Below are 18,577 nucleotides of genomic sequence, written 5' to 3'. Positions count from 1 at the left end.
TGTCCAGAACGCACACAACGTTACAGACGCCAAGCCACGTACAGTTGCCTGATATTATAATTATCATTCTCCCATGGATCAACGGCATAAAAAAAAAACATTCTCCTATGTACCTTGGTTTCAGTGGGTGTTGGCTTCCTTTATATGCACGTCAAACGAGCCCGTCATTTCCGTTCCCTTGTTTTAAAATTATTTATCTGTTACATGATTGTATACGATCTCTGTATCTTTGCATAAGGCCAAGAAAAAATTTCTTGAGCGTGCTTATGCGGGACTTAATGCGTGAATGGGTTCCAAGAGCTTCAAGTAACAACGAGAACAACAAAAAGTTCGCTTACCCTAATGAAGAAATGCTGTCTGTATAATGCAATAATAACCTCACACACTTTTTGTCCAATAAAGACAGCACGATAAATATGAGAAAGTCTACGACCTTGTTTGACATGTGTATAATATTTGTATAAAATTTTATGATGAAGCTTTTATGAAGTTTTGCATGATAGAACTTTTTTTTTTTCACTTTTTAAGCATCTGTACTTATCGCCCAGGAGCAACCAATCCCTACCTGCCTAACAGTTGACGCACTCAGGGCACATTTCCAACACATATTCCGGGTTCCCTCTCATTAACCTGCCAGTCTTTTCATTACCAAGCCACGAACATCATTTACAGACGTCACTGAAGCACATCGCGCCATTCTGCCGTCCAAGTTTACACCCGCCTCTAGACCGCCCTTGCCACTTTGGAGCCTGCAGAATCCCCGTATGCTTCTTTCAATATATGGCATCAGGAAGAACATCGACTTCTCGCCGATAGAACTAAAATAAGTCACTCTTGAATATTTCCATCAGCACCATGCAAACAGGCTGCACGTCTACACTGACGGCTCAGTGAACCTTATCAGTTCTGCGGGCTCCGTGGTCATCCCCGCAAGAAACTACCGCGCTTCGTGTAGCCATTGAACACATAAATCAGCAGCACCCTAAGCGGTGGTCTATCTTCACCGATTCCAAAGCTGCCCTCCAAGGCTTACAAGGGGCTTTCCGCCGTAGAGCCCATGGAGAACTGGTCGCGGAAATTCGACAATTACATCACCCTGCCATCAACAAAGGACATGACATTATCGACCAATGGCTACCGGGGTACATCGGCATAGCAGGCAATCACCGCGCAGATAAGGTCGCGCGAAAATGTCACCACGACGGCGATCCTGTGTCAATCGCCATTTCGAGACCAGGCACAGCGGGCAGGCTTCGCGCGCTTGCGCGGTACATCACGCTTGCCGCGTGGATTTCCGGCCAATTTCAAATTCACGTTTAAATCCTTGGATCCAGATATCAAGCTCCGGCTTGAATCCAGCCTACCACGACGTGAAGACTTTCCTGTGCCGCCTCTGGCTTGGTTTAGCTTTCACCAACCATTACTCTTTGTTAATCGGTATGACTGATAGCCCTGCATGAGCCATCTGCAGGTATGACGAGACTATAACCCATATTCTTTGTGACTGCCCTGCCTACAGCGCCAAAAGGCAGTCTCTCAGGCGTGCGCCGGAGCGTCTAGATCCACGTCCACTGACGGAAAAGATTCTCGGCCGTTGGCCGCGGCGATCGTCGGCGGCGAAGGCCTCACTGCTCCGCTTCACGCGAACTTCTGGCCTGCACGATAAGCTGTGCCTTCAATGAACACTGACTTTTTAGAGGGGCTTTACTTTTCTGCTACTCTCTTTTCTCTTTCATTTCTTTACCCCCTCACCCCTTTCCATAGAAAACCGATTATTATTCCGGTTAACCGCCCGGCGTTTGCTGTTCTTCCTCCTCCTCGTCATTGGTTTAGTGGGGGGGGGGGGGGGGGGGTCTTCTAGTTCAACAAATGGCCCTCAGCTGCTCTATTCTTTCGTCGCTGTCTCCTATTGAAGAAGCTATCGCACACACAGTTCGCTCGCAAGGTGTTTCGACCAATGCAGAAAGTTGGGCGAGTTCGTAATACATGTTGAACTTAGCAAAGCGCAATTAAAAGACAGGGACATAGAAGAAGAAGCACACAGGACAAACGCTTTTGTCCTGTGTGCTTCTTCTTCTATGTTCCTGTCTTTTAATTGCGCTTTGCTAAGTTCAACGTGTGCCGACAAAGTATGGAAAAAGGGTTAACCTTGGAAGTGGAGAGCTTCGCTGTCTCTTCGGATGGCTCGGGGTCAGCTCGGCACGGTGGTCGGTTCCCGAACGCTGAAAGTGGAGGAAAATACAAAAATGACAGGGTACGTGGCTAAACATTCTAGAAGTGGTCGCAACTGTACAACTAAATCCTTCGTTCGTGTATTGCGTTTTCCGAGACATACAAACTTACTGAAAGTTTCTACTCGAACAAAAATCGCGTCGCAGTTTCTGTTCCAAAATTGAGAATCGCGGTGTCTAGTGCCGGAAGAGACACATGAGCAGCTGTAACTGTCGTTCGTCCGTTCGGTTTGAACGAAAAAAGGGGCCCGACAAAAGTACGCCGAATTCAGTTTTTGTGAGGTCCGTATTCTTGTCATGCAATGCACAGCTGGCTGGCTGTCGAGTACGGGTTACACTCAAGTTGAAAATTCCGCTAGCGTACACGCCTTTGCAGAGCGGTGAGCACCACACCCTCACCGGAAGTTATAGCTAAGCCCTGCTTATTCACTATTATCACCATATTAGGCCAGTTAGCTGGCTGAGCAGGTTTATCAACTGCACAATGACACGAAACCGTCTATAGGTGGCACAAATATGTTCTGGCTACCGCCACGATTAAGTGGCACTTCCATCTCTGCCATCAATATGCTCCGCGCTCTCACTGAATCCAGCGCAGCCACCCGACAATAACATGTCAGCCTAGCTCTTAGAAATGAACTTAATTTGGGTTAATTTATACCGATTGTAGCAACACGTTAAGCACAACCCCCGTTTCTAGCATTTCTACGTTGAATACTTCTAAAGAAACTCTTCACGGTGCATAAATGCTGAGAGAGACTAAGCGACTTTTGACCACACAGGATTGCGACACGAAATCCCCGGATACTGTTGGTAGTTCATTCGTCGAGGATATCCGCCAAAAGAAACGGTTCTCAAATAAACATTGAAAAAAGTACATCGAATGTCCAAAAACTAAAAACTGAAATGCCCAACCACTACATAAGAGATTCTGTAGTGGAGAACTGTCGATTAAAATCCCTACCTCCTGAGATTCTATAACTTGCACTGACAATACAGTGAACACAACACTCATGAAAGCGCATTCCTAGACCACTCAAGTGGGTTGAATCATCCTTGCACATGGTAGACAACGTAGTTAAATCACGTCCGAAATGACGGGCGCTAACTGAACCAGCCAAAATCTTTGATAGGCTTTAGTGGGGAGGAGGAGGAGGAAAACTTTTATTCCTATTTACAGTGAGAGGTCGATGGGAGGAGCCGGAAGGGCCCGCGGTTCGCAGAGTCAGTTATCCGCACGTTATCTCAGCCTGGCATTTAAGACCTACGCGATAAAACGGCCATACGGTATAAATTGTATTCTCGAAAATTTCAGAAAATAATTTTGCACACATTGTACCTATGCAGCTCCCTTTAAAACAACATTTCCGTTGCTAGGATTAAGAACAATTATCACCCTGTGACATGCCTTAGTGGTTTAGTTAGTTTAGCTTAGTTTAAGGGGTTTAACTTCCCAAAGCGACTCAGGCTATGAGAGACGCCGTAGTGAAGGGCTCCGGAAATTTCGACCACCTGGGGTTTTTTAACGTGCACTGACATCGCACAGTACACGGGCCTCTAGAATTTCGCCTCCATCGAAATTCGACCGCCGCGGCCGGGATCGAACCCGCGTCCTTGAATTCAACTTATTTCTTACCACATTCACAAATACAAAAGTGTCACGAGACAACATTAGTTAGCTCTTTTGTTGTTATTGGCTATTTATAACTAAAACTAACAATGGAAGGCAAAGATGCCAGCCGCGACATCTAAAATCTAAACATGAAGCACCTGAGCTGTGGCAAACAGGAATAAAAGGGCATGGAGAGGGAAAGAGAGGAAGGAGCCAGAGTTGGTTTAGGTGGAAGTTTATGGGGGCTTTAAGTCCCAAAGCGACTCCGGCTATAAGGGACGCCGTTGTGAAGGGCTCCATAAATTTCGACCACCTGGGGTTCTTAAATGTGCACCGACTTTGCACAGTACGCTGGCGGGAGCGACAGTAAGGATAGGGGTAGGGCGGAAATATACACTATGCGCAATGTTAGGGGTTCCGGAAAGGATGTGCCAACGTCTCTAGTCGGTCCTAAAAGGCACTGTGCCACATCATCGAATCCTGAAGTTGTTTTAAGAATGTTGCAAGGAGCCTAAAAGGGTCCTTCGCTAATCTCAGAATATTCCGCTGTGGAAAAATTGCTAAGAGCCACTCATACGTATTCGAATAAAATTGCGCTGAAAAACCACATTAGCTCTCATCAACAGTCACTCACCCGTCCGTGTAGTGTGAGGAAGGCTGGCGAAGATGATGGGAGCAACTTGCAACAACCATGGGTTCCGGCCCCGAGTGGGTTCGATGACGCGAAACCTCCCGGCTGCTTGATGGCTGTGAAAGAGCGGAGCTTTTTGAAAACTGTCATCAAAACACACTGCATCTCTTCAAACCGAAATGAATAACAAAGACACGTCACATCCAACAATGAGAGAAAGCGTGCCACAACCAGTGAGCGACGTTATGTTCCTATTTACGCGACTGCGCTCTGGAAACTAAGTGTGCTTACGACGCTCATATCGATGAATTTCGATAGAAGAAAAGCACTGGTCTGGCCCATTGCGTAATTCAATTAAAAACCGCTAAACGACGACATTAGTCGTCCGAAGAGTTTGTTTATTTTAAGACGCACATCAAAAGTGGGGAATAGTTATAGTCTACCATGAAAATAGCATGCAGCCAACAATCGTACTCCAGACAACGTGTTTATTTCGATCACTTGGCCTGCCTGATATTATAGTCCATTTTACCAAGTCGCCAGCCATCAGGTTTTACATTTGAGCTTTGCATTTTGCAGTGATCCACGCATACACGCATGCCCGCGCGCACGCACTAAGAAGGATTTATCTGTAATATTGACTACTCTATACAGCAAAGCAGACATTTGGTCTAGTTGGTGTGAATTCATAATGGAAAAACAGCGCAAACTAAGACAGAGAACACAGAACAAGAAGGTAGACACTACAAGCGCTTACAGTGTCTCCCCTCTTGTTCTGTGTTCTCTGTCTTAGTTTGCGCTGTTTTTCCACCATCTATTCCATATAAGTAACGCGCGAGTATATATTTCAAAGTCGTTAATATCCTCTTGTCCGCAATCGTTGTAAAGAGTGACATGAAGCAAACGGCGTCAAACGTTATTTCACGCATGACGTGCATTTTATTTTGCTCCCATACTGTGTGCTGGTCAACGAGCGTGTGATCCCGGGAGAGAAGTGCCAATCGCACTCGTGGATCCTGAAACCAATTTCGCCACATCGTCGAACCCAGCAGCTGTGGGCACGAATGGCGCTCAATGTAGTCGGGCAACAGTGTTCATGCAGCGCGCACAGCGCTCCACTCCCGTTAGTTCAGAAAGAAGGTGCTCATTAGACAAGAAGGTGCTGGTTAAGAAGGTGCTCGCTAGTTGAGTAAGAATGTGTGGCCCCGTGGAACAGAGAGTAAATGCAGTGAGTAGTACCACCAATTACACTTACCACCCGTTATCCTGCAGCATATGCAGCATAGACGCCGAAGTTCAGGACGAACAAGGCGACTGCTACGCAGTGAAGAGCCGACAGCATCCTGCGAAAACGACACATAAGATTGTTGCCACGCGTGTCGCAAAAAAATTTACGAAGGGCACTTAAGACTACATACACGGTTTAGATGCGAGAGCATTATTTTCTATTTTTATTTCCGGCGTATTGTTTACTCGCTTACTGAATTTTCAATCTTCCTTTCTAATCACTCACCTACTCATTAACTCAGAGTCATAAGGCGACGCATATGTAAGAAGTGCACCTTTGTTCTCCAAGTAGCAACGCTGTTTTGTGGCCTATGTAAAGGAATAGAAGAGGTTTTCTGGCCTATAGGATGCGGGCACGCCCCTCGCAAATGGAAAGCCCTTGTTTCAGTTCCGCGCCTTCCGAAGAAATTGTGTGTTTTATGACACGGCGACGTCAAACACCACCCGGTTGCGTTGGCGACGAGCCACACAATGCCTTCGCAATAAAAAACGGGCTGAGGCTTAACTTGGTTAAGCCTGGAGAATGCGAAGCATCATCGTGTCGCGTAATTTGGAGGCGCACAACCACAGCGACGGCGCGAGGTGGGCCCCCGTTTCTCAACTGCCGTGACGTCATCGTGTCACGTGGTGTGGCATCATCGTGTCACGTGATTTGGAGGCGCACAACCACAGCGACGGCGCGAGGCGGGCCCCCCATTTCTCCACTGTCGTGACGTCATCGTGTCACGTGGTGTGACGTCATGTATCACGTGATTTGGAGGCGCACAACCACAGCGACGGCGCGAGGTGGGCGCCCGTTTCTCCACTGTCGTGACGTCATCATGTCACGTTGTGTGACGTCATGTATCACGTGATTTGGAGGCGCACAACCACAGCGACGGCGCGAAGTGGGGCCCCGTTTCTCTACTGTCGTGACGTCATCGTGTCACGTGGTGTGACGTCATGTATCACGTGATTTGGAGGCGCATAACCACGGTGAAGGGCTGAAGTGGTAGCTAAAGTAGTATGCTTCGCATAAAAGGCACCGAATACCTAACCGAGGTCTCAGCTGGAACTCGCTCTTTCATGCCACTAAAAATTTCACATTCTTAGCTCTGAGTTTTCTCTCTCCACTGAGCACTGAGCGAGAACTCTGCGCCAGTTTTTGGAAGAGAGGTGTACTTCAGTTGTAAAGATTAAGATGTGCGGCAGCTGCAGCGGCAGAGGGATCACGCGTCGCGAGACGAGAGCGGCAATTGTTGAAGCGCGGACCTGTCTGAATTCTGTGCCCAGCCTTCGCAACAGATATACTGCTGCAAGTAAAGCCTGTTTTATCTTTGTGAAGAAGAAGGCTTTGAGGGTTGGCAGCGGCAACTGGTGGCAGGGCCCGGTGGCGGCCTGGGCGCATCACGTTGGCGACAATGTCGCAGGCATAACAAATAGGGAGGTTGTTCGTTGTCCGTCGTTGGTACAAACGTTGAGGTGGTGGTCGGGTGGGAGGAAACAAGGTAGACCATGATGGAGGTGAAACGAAACGAAAGGTTTGACGGCTTCGGCGTAGGTAAACCGCGCTCCAACAGGAGGCTGGGAGCAAACCGATGGTAGCGCCGCGCACACTTGCGCCCGAAAACGTGCGGGAGTGTCGGAGCCAGTTTAGATGGATTCGGTACAGCGGGAACAAGCAACAGAGTCCGAGCAATTTCCTCACAGACAAACTGCTTGATCTGTCAAAGAAACGAGCTGTCCTGTTCAAGGCCTGGACTTTCTCCATCGAATATGAACCAAGCAGAGCACCGATGCATCGCACTGGCTGACATCGGCGCTGCTATATCTTTCTTAAGCGACAAACAGTGCCGCTGGCTGGTTTTTCGCGTCGCGTCGCAAATTCGCTACTTATCGGGGCTTTTCGTCGTCCTCTCAAGACGTCATCTTAGGGGATTTTCTCTCCCAACATCACGCTGTCATCGATTGCACTCGTGCCGAGGTGAACTTGTCCACTTCGGCGAAGAGCCAGTGGGCATTACCGCAACCACGAGCGCCAAAATGACCTGGGCTGACGACTTCGTGATCTCTATTAACTGCGACTCTACTCCCGTCGACCCTAGCATCTTTATCCCGTCCGACGCCTGCGCTTCTCGGCGCTGTCCACCTCTGCCGTTCGCCGTGCTTCCTGTCGCAGCTGGCTGCAGCTGCCGGCCATCTTTTGCTTTGCAACATATGTGGAGATTACAGCGCTATATATTATATCTGAAGCAAGCAGGTGGAAGTCATCAAATTGGCAGATGTCTAGAACAAAAAGTGTTCCAGGAGGTATAGGGAGTAATGGGTTGACGTTGGAACAGTTGTGACAGTTGAAAAGGAACTGTTCAGTGCAGGCTGTAGGCGCGACACAGCAGTCTGATCTGGCGAAAAGCACATAAGGATTTGCTCGGCTCCGTTGTGAGTGTCCTCGTCAGGTACAACTATCTCACTAGGATAGTTGGTGATGCGATGTGGCTAGCTATGTGCGGCCACTCTCATCAGCTGCGCAAGGTTCTTACTGCGAGATTCAGCGTCTCGCTTCACCACTTGGTTGACTGGAGTAATGCATCTAAACTAAAGTGCTGATTTTAAGTTTGAAAAATAAGTTATAGGAACGACCTTCTTATATTTTTTGCTGAGCCTCCCCAGAGTGTAAGCATGCGGGCTTTCGCGCAGCTGCGGCTCCCATGACACTTAGTCAGCTGCTGACCCTAAAACCCGGGTTCGATCCTGGCCGCGGTGGTTGAATTTTGACGGAGGTGAAATTCTAGAGGCCCGTGTAGTGTGCGAGGTCAGTGCACGTTCAAGAAGCCTAAGTGGTCGAACTTTGCGTAGCCCTTCACTACGGCGTCCCGCATAGCCTGAGCCATAACCCCCCCCCCCCCCCCCCCCCCCCCCCCCCCCCCCCCCCCCCATAAACCAAACCAAACCTTCTTGCTGCAGTCCGTGTCTCGTGCTGCAGAGTCCTGTGCCCGCTCGCCCCTTTTTTCCCCTCCCCTACACCTCCTGGCCATTACTCCCTTCTCTCCTTATTTAACGACCCGCACTGCCTTCTTTTTATGATTGTATCAGCTTTTTCGTGGCGTCGTTAATATAGGTGGCTTTTTCTCGCAGTGTCTCTGAAAGGACACAGAAAATATGCTTGTTATCAATGCGTAACCTGGTTCCGTATAATATCGAGCGAAGTGTTTTCTGAAGAGGTTGATTCAAAGAAACACTAGCTTTACACCCCAGCAAGTACTGGGAAATTACTTTGTAGAGGTGGCAGTAACGCGGCTTGTCCCATGTTACCATGAGTGCCAGAGGCTTAGCTCGTCTAGCCCGAATTGTATTGGGCGGATGTGGAAGCATGCAAGCTTCTCAAGGCATCGGCAGAACTTCGTTTGTCTCCCATATTCTAGGATTCCAGGGTATTCTTAAAGAGAAAATGATCAAATCTCTAATATTCTGCCCTTACAACTGTTCAGTTCAGTTCAGTTTATTTTCCTTAAAGGCCCCCTTATATCAGGGGTATTACATAAGGGGAGCGATTTTAATGGAATGAGCAAACAACACAGCGAATAATATTACTGATCTCCAAACAAGGAATATCATAAACTAAAACTGTGGTGTCTATCGAGAGGTTCCGCGAAATATGTTAGAATTCGATATTTTCCCCTGAATAGCGCGAAAATAGGAGAACTAATTTAAGCCCATTCCAGCGGGGCGGGCAATGAACTAGGCTTCTATGCTACATCTAAACGGGTTCATCGTCATTCTTGACCGCCATTTCGCATTACGACTGATCTTTACATTTATGTATGGAATAATGGATGCGATATAAACGGAGGCCAAATCATCAGTCGCGTTGTTACGGCGACAAAACTAAGATGAAGAGGCATGCACTAGGCGGAAGAGGGCGCCAGGGAGAATCCGGTCGCGCAATCGTCAATTCCGATCTTAAGCCTACCGCAGTGACACCATGGCTTTACGTAACCGTAGCGCCAAGTAACCAAGAGCTCTAAGTTTAGAACAGTTTCTTGTGGAACCATCTTTGCGACCACGGTCGTGTAGGATGGAAGCATTTTAGTTAAAAAATATACTTCACGCTCTAGCGTGCCCTATACATTGAACTTTCAATTAGATGATCCAAGGATCATCTACGGATCTTCCTGAACGCACTCGTGTCTTAAGTCCCTCACCCGTCTGTTGGACTGAGTGACGACCACTACCACGCGCGCGCGGCGCAGGTATTCCACAGGTTGTCTTGTCAGGCTTCTCCGGGGATGACGGGTGTTGAGCGGGTGGTCACACTGAAAGAGATGGACAAGGAGGTGATGGGCATCCTGCATCGGAAATCAAACTGAACTCACTGAATATGCAGTTGTGCTGCCGACAGGTGCGGATATCTGCGAATCGCACTGACAAGACATTCACAGAGAGGACGGGCCGCAGTTCTGTGGCCAACCTATGGAGCTCTCATTAGCTCCCAGCAACTTGAGAGAGCAGCTTTGCTGCGTTGGGAATGCTGGGAAGTGGGGTGTCTAGGACGAAGGTGGTGAAAAGCAGTGGTTATAGGGAGAAGGGGGTAGTGGCAAGTACAAGACACTAACGTCCATGGTTCTGCTAAACGCGAGAAATTAAGTGCTAGGTCGACAGCGACACCTTGCTCAACGTGTTCGTGATGAAACCGGCAGAGGCGGGCGAATAATTTCATAGTTTACAAAACTTGTACAGTCGGGTGAAATATGACAAGGAACAAATTATGAGCATTCATTTCCCGATTAATGGAAAATTTTATTTGGTGAGCACAGTTTTTTCTGTTGTCTAACAAATTTTCTTCTGGGCGTATAATATCGAATATTCGTTCTCATATTTAGCGGAAGAAAAGCTAAAAAAACGCACTTTTGTTCAAAAAGTTTGTTTGCTGTCGCATTGCTAGCGCCTGTACAAGAACCACTCTACAAGACGGCAAGCCACAATGAGGAGCAGTTCAGATAGCACGCCAGACAGTTAAATTTTTCAACTTTGCACACAGGGATATGTCCAGCACGTCTCTTCTATGGGCTAGGCAGATGGGCAAATTAGTTGAGATAGCACGGCAAGAACATTGTTGCCAATATTACTAACCTCGTCTCAGCAGTATGGCGACGGCTGCAGGAGAAGCAAACACCGGTCGTAGGCACATTCCGGTCTGCGAATGGATGAAGCAGAATGCAGCGTCCACCTTAGCGCAACACGCAAGACATACTACGACAGGAGATGCGCGTCAGGAGGGGTCACCTTGCTGAAAATTTCCCTACGTTTCCATAGAATTTATGCAGTCAGTATTATGCATACGGAGTCGGGAGAGCGCGTATGGCGTATTGTACACTGTGCAGAAATCAAATGCAAATAATGTGGAATGCTTATGGACTCCGCAGAGACAAGTCACAAGATATAGATTTGTAACTGGATGAGATTTCTATATATTTTTTCTTATGTTATGGACTCCATATTCGCATAATTACATACGAGCTGCTATAAACTGTCTCTGTCTCGATTCCTGGATAATTCTACCACTGCTCTTGACGAGATCGGTGCTTTGGATAGAGATTAGAGAGTAACGGCATCCACGAAGAGCTGTCAAGGCCTGCGGCATCAGTTTGATGCTGTCGACCATTCATCAGGATGCTCAAAATAGAGCGACTACTTATGAATCTCCCCGCGATGAATTCGTCTAGAGCTCTCGCTTAGGTAGTGAAGCATTAGAACCAAATTTGGCTTTTTGTCCGTCTTTTTGCCGCATTTGTCACAATACGGCTTTGTTGTCAAACATACCATGTACGACGCCTCGAGTCAAATTATCAGGTGGTCCAGAACCGCGTATAGTGACACAGAGACGTATGGCAACCCTGCAGTGCATATTCTGGATAGCCCCTGATGCTAATCTAGGAGACATGATGAACCATGCGTCGCAGCCTTAAAACATTTTTCGGATTTCTAACCTGGAGGCGCTTTGCGTTTGGTGGAACCGGTTACGATAGTTAACTTGTGAGGCACACCGTCGGTATAACCACCAACTAACATGTCTGGCACTGTGGGGAGTGGCATCGAATAAAGGCCACCGTGATAGCGACCGAGCAACAACTGCTGGACTTCGGATATTATACAAAGGTTGGCTGATCACGTGAACGACGGGGAGTACTGAAAGGTGAACCTGCTCCTGTTCTCCGCTTGTGCTCACGTACAAAGGGCATCTACCTGTGCAACGTAGGGGACCCTGCATGCCGTGGAGAAACACTCATCGTGCGATATACATGGATAGCACTGCAGATGTCGTGCCTCATTCGTGCTCTACCACTGCTATAAGTGCCAGTACCTTTTCCGAGGGGGCTGTAGGACACATTAGTTATCGATACTGGTTGGTCGCTCACAAATGAACTCGGTAAACGGCCGAGCCAAAAGGTTTAATTTGCACTACACTTTTCTTTGAGCCTAGCAGTATAGCGTACCGAACGACGACTGAACTGGCAGAAATAAATGATTTGTTTTGGATCCTGCGGATTCTCTACAAAGAAACTAATCGAATAATCAAAAAGCCTGGTCCATACTTCTAAAAGTCTAGGGGAGTTTCGAAGAACTGGTCTAAAGATTATTAGAGCTGCTAAAAATTTATTTCTCTGTGGTGGAGAAAAGCAGCCCCAACGAAAAGCTCCGCATTACAAAGGACTTGCGTGCCCAAGCTGCTTTGAGTATGAACAATGAAACACAACTTCGTAACATAATCACATAAAGTTTCGAGAAAGCAAATCTTGACAAGCACGGTGGGCTCGCCACCGTTCCGAAGGAACTCTTCGCTGAGAAGGAAAACTTGAAATCAACGGCTGTGCAACCGGCCAAGGTGGAGAAGACAGCTTTGGCACTTCTGGAAAAAGTGGTCTTTCAAAACTAAACCAGGAAGCCCTGACGTCGAAGACAGAGCAGTTGAATTGAGCTTTTTCTTTGGTCAAGACCCACAAACTGGTGGTCTTGTCCAAGTCTATCATCGTCTGTCTGTACCTGCTGTTTAAAATTTAGGTGCATTGTCTTAAAACAGCATTGAGGGGGACTTACCATGGTGTGTGAAAGTAAGAGACCCGTGGTTTAATCAGTGCGGCCTCCTGGGTCCTTTCCCTAGTTTCTTCGTCCTCCTGAAATATCGATAAAGGTGTATTCTGGCGAATGTACCGCGTGACAAAATTGCGCAGGTTGTATTATAAATCCAAAGACAGAATTTTAGGTTTCTTGATTGCTTGCTATGCTTAGACATGGGCCTAAATATTGTAAACCGAACTGATCCTTTACAAGAATTTAACGTTTCTAATCGTCTCCATAGCTGAGTAAAGGGAGGAGCAAGCCCCTACTTTTCAGCACATTTTATAGCCACACTGGACTTCACTTATTATTTGTGAATGTACTAGAATAGACGATGTCATGCAATCTAGTCCAGAGAAGACAAGAATTTTTTTTCTCTCGTATTTTTGCCCTCCGCCACTCCTAATTTTCTCCTAATGCAATGCAACCAGTCCGAACTAGATTTTTGGCGGAAAAATCACAAGAAGAGCATTAGACACTCATTGTAGACGACATATCAGGCTATCTAATTGCTGTTGCATTTTCCTCTTTAGGACGGTAGTTGATGTGTTTTTTCTTTTTCTATAATATTTAAAGTTGTCTTCATTTCTTACATGCTAAACTACATAATTTGTTGTTGAGGCACAGTAGCAGGCATTAGACACCTCCTGCTTCTTTGTCACATTTGTTAATGACTACAACAAGTCAACATGCTGCTGTAAAAAAATCTTCGTGTTCATGTTGGTCATCCAACGCTGAGCGTCTCTGCTACGGTGTTCGTGCTACGAACGTTTCCGGCAAGTTGTGAGGTGAATAAAATAATTCCAGTGTCAAAAAGCTAGAGCTGAGATCTCAACCACTGTTCACTTATACTAAGCAACAATCACTCACCGGGACTGTAGTGGAACGAATGATGGGATGGACAGCTTCCCAGGGTGGGCGTCCATGAGCGACGCAGGTATCTCACACGAAGAACCGGGGCTTTGGCTCCCCTGCATAGGGTAAATCCTATCTCAGAATTTGTCAGTCATAAAAAAAAATTAGCAGTGACGGTAACACAGGAGTATAAGAAAGCCCTTATACTCACTTTATACATTTACTCATACTGTTACTATTGCTCTTTTTCTGGCAGGAACTTTAAAGTTCTTTAAAATATTTGTTTTGAAGTGCTGCAAAAATAATTTTACATAAGCAGAAGCTCTCAACCAAAACAGAAACTTCCGCGCGTAGTCCGGAAGCTGCGACGTCCGCCATGATGTGATCCCACTCTTGACAGGCAAGCCGCATGTGCGAGCTTCCAGCGATGTGCCAACAGCCAGTCAGCGACAGAACAGCACAAATGACTCCATAAATAACGTGAGTAAAAATGAATCACCATCTACTGATGACCCACCGTCGAGAGAAAGGAGGCCTGACCAGGATGATCAGTTTTCTGAAGGGGGGGGGGGGAGCACTCGCAGATCTGAGCGCGTTAACGAAGGGGAGCACTCCAAGGTGAATCTGTTTCTACTCAGAGTCACTGGATCCTCCTTAGAGTCAATTCTCAGACTGACTATACTGCTGCTAAGCGTTTGCGTTCGAGTACCGTCGAGGGCAAAAGTAACAGACCCCTTCTTCAAGTTCCGGCCCGTGCCGCTTTGCGTGGGGGCGTCACCCGTCAAAACTTTTCTGGTGGTGATACTGGTGCATTGGGCTCGTTTGAACACAGAAGTGCTTTGTTAGGTTGTGCCCCCACGCAGACTGGCACGGCTCGAAACGGAGTTTGGGGGGAGAGGTTTGTTATTTTCAGGCGAAAGCCTTTAATATCTCATCGTTGTAAGCAGCAGTTGTCGACAGAAATGTCACGCTTTTCAATTGGCCGAAACGGCCGTGACGTCACAGTGCGCGAATTTCAAACGGGGTTAATTGTACTTTGGCTAGTAACCATGCAACCAACTGAAGGGATCGTATAGTGATGCTCCAAGTCAGTGGGATTGAGCTTAGTTTATTGCTTAATTACCCAATTAGCCTAATTAACTTTTAGTCAGGCCATATAAATAAACAAAACCGATTAGGAAATCGGTCGAGCTCGGGAATCGAACCCCGGTCTTCGGCGTGCGAGACGAGCATGCTATCCACTCGGCCATGCCAGCTCGATGGTTTTTAATGAACGAAGGCACGTCTAATGAATGCGGTGTCTTCGCTCACTCCCATCCTCCTCCCTTCCCTTCCGGCGAGGTTTAGGTGTCCACCGAGATATGAGAGACAGATACATTTCCTTTCCTCAAAAACCATGTTACCGACGAGCGAGGCGAGGCGTAGAACCGAATGGGCAATGGCGTTCTCTGGACTCCCTGGCAGCGTTGCAAGATGCTGTCGTGTTCCACTCTTAGAGGCGAAGCCTAACATCTTAACCACACATCAGTGACCACACTTTAAGTCAAAAAATTGCCCCCCTGAATTTTGACGGATGTTCACCGAGATATGTGAGACAGTTACTGCGTAATTTCCTTTCCTCAAATACAATTTTCATTTTCTTCATTACGGGCCCATTGTCTCCTTTCACTCCCACTTCCTCCCTTCCTCTACGGTGCGGTTCAGGTGTCCACCAAGATGACAGAGAATTACTGCGCCATTTCCTTTCCTCAAAAAGTGTTGCGTTCAAAGGGCAAGGCATCGCGCCGAACGGGTGGTGGCGTTCCGTGGACTCCCTGGCAGCGCTACAACACGCTGTCGCGTTCCACTGCTAAAGGCAAAGCTGAAGCGCCATTAATTAGCAGTTAATTAGGATTCAGGCATTAATCAGTAATTAACCATTAAATATGATTTCTCATATCACTTAGTAATTAGTACTCAATTATATGTGACGCCACTAGTGCCACAGAAGCAGCGAAAGTGGTTCGGAAAACGCTTTCGTCTCTACGCACTTTAGACAGTCAAAGTGCCCCCTGAATTTTTTGCTCCCGACGGAACAAAGTGGCCCCTGTGCAGTTGAGCTACCTTGAATATCGCGAAAAAAATTGGTGGGGATTCTTAAGCCCCGCTTTAAGGCTACGACGCTAGAGCGTAATAAGTTAATGTCCATGTATACGGAATTCCTCATTCTCTACTTCACACTCATGGAGTCCTCATACTACTCCTGGCGCAGGGCTTCAGTAGTCACTTTCTTGTTCTTTACGTCACGTTGGTGCTCAGCCAATCGTCGTCTTGAACCGCCAGTTGGTTACGCGATGCGCCACTGCCCTGCGATTGCAGGTGCTGCCACCGGGGGGGGCCTTGTTAGGCACAGGTTTTTCTCCCCGAGCAACTGCTCTTGATCAGTCATGCATTTAAATGGCATCTACCACGACGGGCAGTTTGCTCACAATCCGGTGTTCAGGCAGCCACCTGCGACGGTAGGGAACTTGGAACGACGTCACGAGGTCACGTGACATCTTAGACAGGCGCCACATTTCCTCTTCGTGCTCAGGCTGCAAGGCTTGAAACGGTAGCCAACAGCGACGTGGACAATCTTTCCGACATGGGCGTACTAATGGTCTCGCGTTAAAAGTGATTCTACAGAGTGTTTGCATGCGGCCTTTCAGGTAGCGGTTACGACCTGCGCTAGGTTCGCAGCGCCAGCTCTGTGCTTTCCAAAAAAATAAAATGCAGTTTTTATCCAAACGAAAGGCAAAGCCATTTCAGCAGAGATCTTAAAATACTACCCTTAAATATACTTTGCCCCTCGCGGAGACACTTTACCTGAAATAAACAAATGGAAGTGTATAAACACTAATATACACCATCTATACTTTTCAAATATAAGCTCTCTCTATGTAATGCAAACTAATCCTTTCGAGCGACGCATAAACTGACATTTACAGCATTGGGTGTACACTGACGGCTCGCAAATCAGTATGTAAACCTCCCCACAGCTTCTGAGGAAAGCAAAAAAAAAACAAGAAGCAAAAATATGAAAACAAAAATGACCCTCCATACAATGAAGTCTATTAATCAGCCAGAAATTACTGAATGGCGTATGCATGATCTGCTGACCACAAGAATTCCAGGCCCTTAGCATAAGCTGTTTTTCTTATGTTCTGTATGCGTTGCCGCAGCATACAACCAGTGAATGTTCTTCGTACCAGGCTGCCTCGAGCAACGCCCTATGTCGCATGCTGTCTCCGCCTTCGATCTCGCTCCACGCGAGACCCCAGACGAACACGCAGGGACATGACGCATGATGGTTCTGCGGGTTGTCTCCATGACAACGAAGAAACTGCATCCTCTTCCACTGCACATAACAAGAGAAATACGGTTAGGAACGGGTTCCAATAATTTGTGATGTGCAATTGGTGTTTACCGAAGTGGAAAAAAAAGCAATGCCTTCAGTATTCATATTATCTTAAAAGGCAACTGCACCACATTTTGAGAATTCCGCGAAATGCAATGATTCAAATCTATACAGGCAGTAGGTAAAGCACGCTAAGAGGTTTTTGCGCTAGCATTTAAAAGAGTGATGTAATCGAGAATTGAATTTTATTTAGGCTTCTCCTCAAAGCTCCGGAGGAGAGTGGGTAGTTTTGGTGTGACGTCACAGAAGGTAAGATTTTAAACTATCGGTGCAGTCAACCACACCTCGCCGTGCCTCGTTTGGTGCTGTCAAACATGTCTCGGCGAACTTTGCCTTCGGTGGCATTTTTTTCTTTGAAAGTAAGCGTTTATGGGTTGGAGATGTACCCGTATTTTCAATGACGTCATTCTGCGTCCCCCACCTGGCTGCTGTGCGTGGTGGAGAAGCGTGAAGGCCGCAATTTTAATCGTCTTTTACGTCACCATTTCAAACGCTAGCCCAAAGGGACTTCATATGCTCTACCTGCAAGCTTCGCACATTCGACCCCTTTAAACTCAGCGATTTCTCAAGCACATGCAAGTGCCTTTTAACTACCATCAATTTTGTGACCGGAGCAGGCAAATTTTTCGCGCCTATCGCTTTCAGCAGCGACGCATCGCTTTCAGCAGCAGCAGTGCGTGGTAAAAAATAGACGAGTTAAAAAAGCCAGCTTCTTAATATGCTGCAGTGGCAATGAACGAAGGGTATTCCCAAAGTGGGAACAACCCAAGCTGCAAAGGTATAATCAGCCAAATAATGCAGTTGGATGGCTTTACTCTGCTCCACTGCAGGGCCGGCACTTGCCAATACGTTCCCAATATTGGGCGAATTACATGTGATGCTTGGGAAGACATCGATGAGTTACCGGTTCAGATTGGGCATGAGATTAGAAGAATAAGTACTGCTTAAAGGCGGAAGCCTTTAATGCCTCATCGTTGTAAGCAGGAGTTGTCGACGGAAATGTCACGCTTTTCAATTGGTCGTGACGTCACAGTGAGCGAATTTCAAACGGGACGAATTGTTCTTTGGTTAGTAACCATGCAGCCAATTAAAGGGATCGTATAGTGATGCTCCAAGTGGGACTGAGTTTAGTTAATTGCTTAATTACCCAGTTAGCCTAATTAACCGTTCTAGTCAGGCCAGATAAATAAATAAAACCGAGTAGGAAATTGGTCGAGTTCGGCAGTCGAACCCCGGTATCCGGAAGCGAGAGGAGCACGCTACCACTCCGCCATGCCAGCTGGATGGCTTGAAATGAACAAAGGCGCGTCTAGTGAATACGGTGTCTTCGTTCACTCCCATCTTCCTCCATTCCCGTTACGGCGACGTTGAGGTGTCCACCGAGATACGCGAGACAGATACATTTCCTTTCCTCAAAAGACAATTTACCG

General features: G+C 47.2%; 2 protein-coding genes across 9 annotated transcripts in view; both read right to left on the bottom strand.

Moving 5' to 3' along the window:
* LOC149347654 (multiple inositol polyphosphate phosphatase 1-like) overlaps nt 1-10,049 on the bottom strand; it is a 53,652-nt gene extending 43,603 nt beyond the window's left edge. For 2 of the 4 annotated variants that reach the window (XM_089587270.1, XM_089587269.1), the window contains exons 1-3: nt 9,943-9,969; nt 4,478-4,590; nt 2,149-2,222 (exon numbers count right to left, since the gene is read on the bottom strand). The gene's annotated coding sequence lies outside the window, so the exon portion shown is untranslated. Of the gene's footprint in view, nt 1-2,148; nt 2,223-4,477; nt 4,591-5,729; nt 5,818-9,942 lie in introns of all 4 variants that reach the window. The other 2 variants (XM_089587272.1, XM_089587271.1) reach the window with 2 other exon arrangements.
* LOC149347653 (uncharacterized) overlaps nt 9,978-18,577 on the bottom strand; it is a 50,193-nt gene continuing 41,593 nt past the window's right edge. For 2 of the 5 annotated variants that reach the window (XM_089587276.1, XM_089587277.1), the window contains 4 exons: nt 16,939-17,087; nt 12,836-12,912; nt 10,871-10,934; nt 9,978-10,053 (listed from right to left, as the gene is read on the bottom strand). In XM_089587276.1, coding sequence (XP_089443402.1) covers nt 12,896-12,912; nt 16,939-17,087 — 166 coding nt within the window. In that variant the 3' untranslated portion in view covers nt 9,978-10,053; nt 10,871-10,934; nt 12,836-12,895. Of the gene's footprint in view, nt 10,054-10,870; nt 10,935-12,835; nt 12,913-13,726; nt 13,828-16,938; nt 17,088-18,577 lie in introns of those variants that run through there. The other 3 variants (XM_089587273.1, XM_089587275.1, XM_089587274.1) reach the window with 3 other exon arrangements.

This window comes from Amblyomma mixtum, chromosome 4 (assembly GCF_055824585.1).
Source record: "Amblyomma mixtum isolate Tamu chromosome 4, ASM5582458v1, whole genome shotgun sequence".
Lineage (NCBI taxonomy): Eukaryota > Metazoa > Arthropoda > Arachnida > Ixodida > Ixodidae > Amblyomma > Amblyomma mixtum.
The sequence above is the reverse complement of the archived record's forward strand: the minus strand, read 5'-3'. Positions and strand labels throughout refer to the sequence as shown.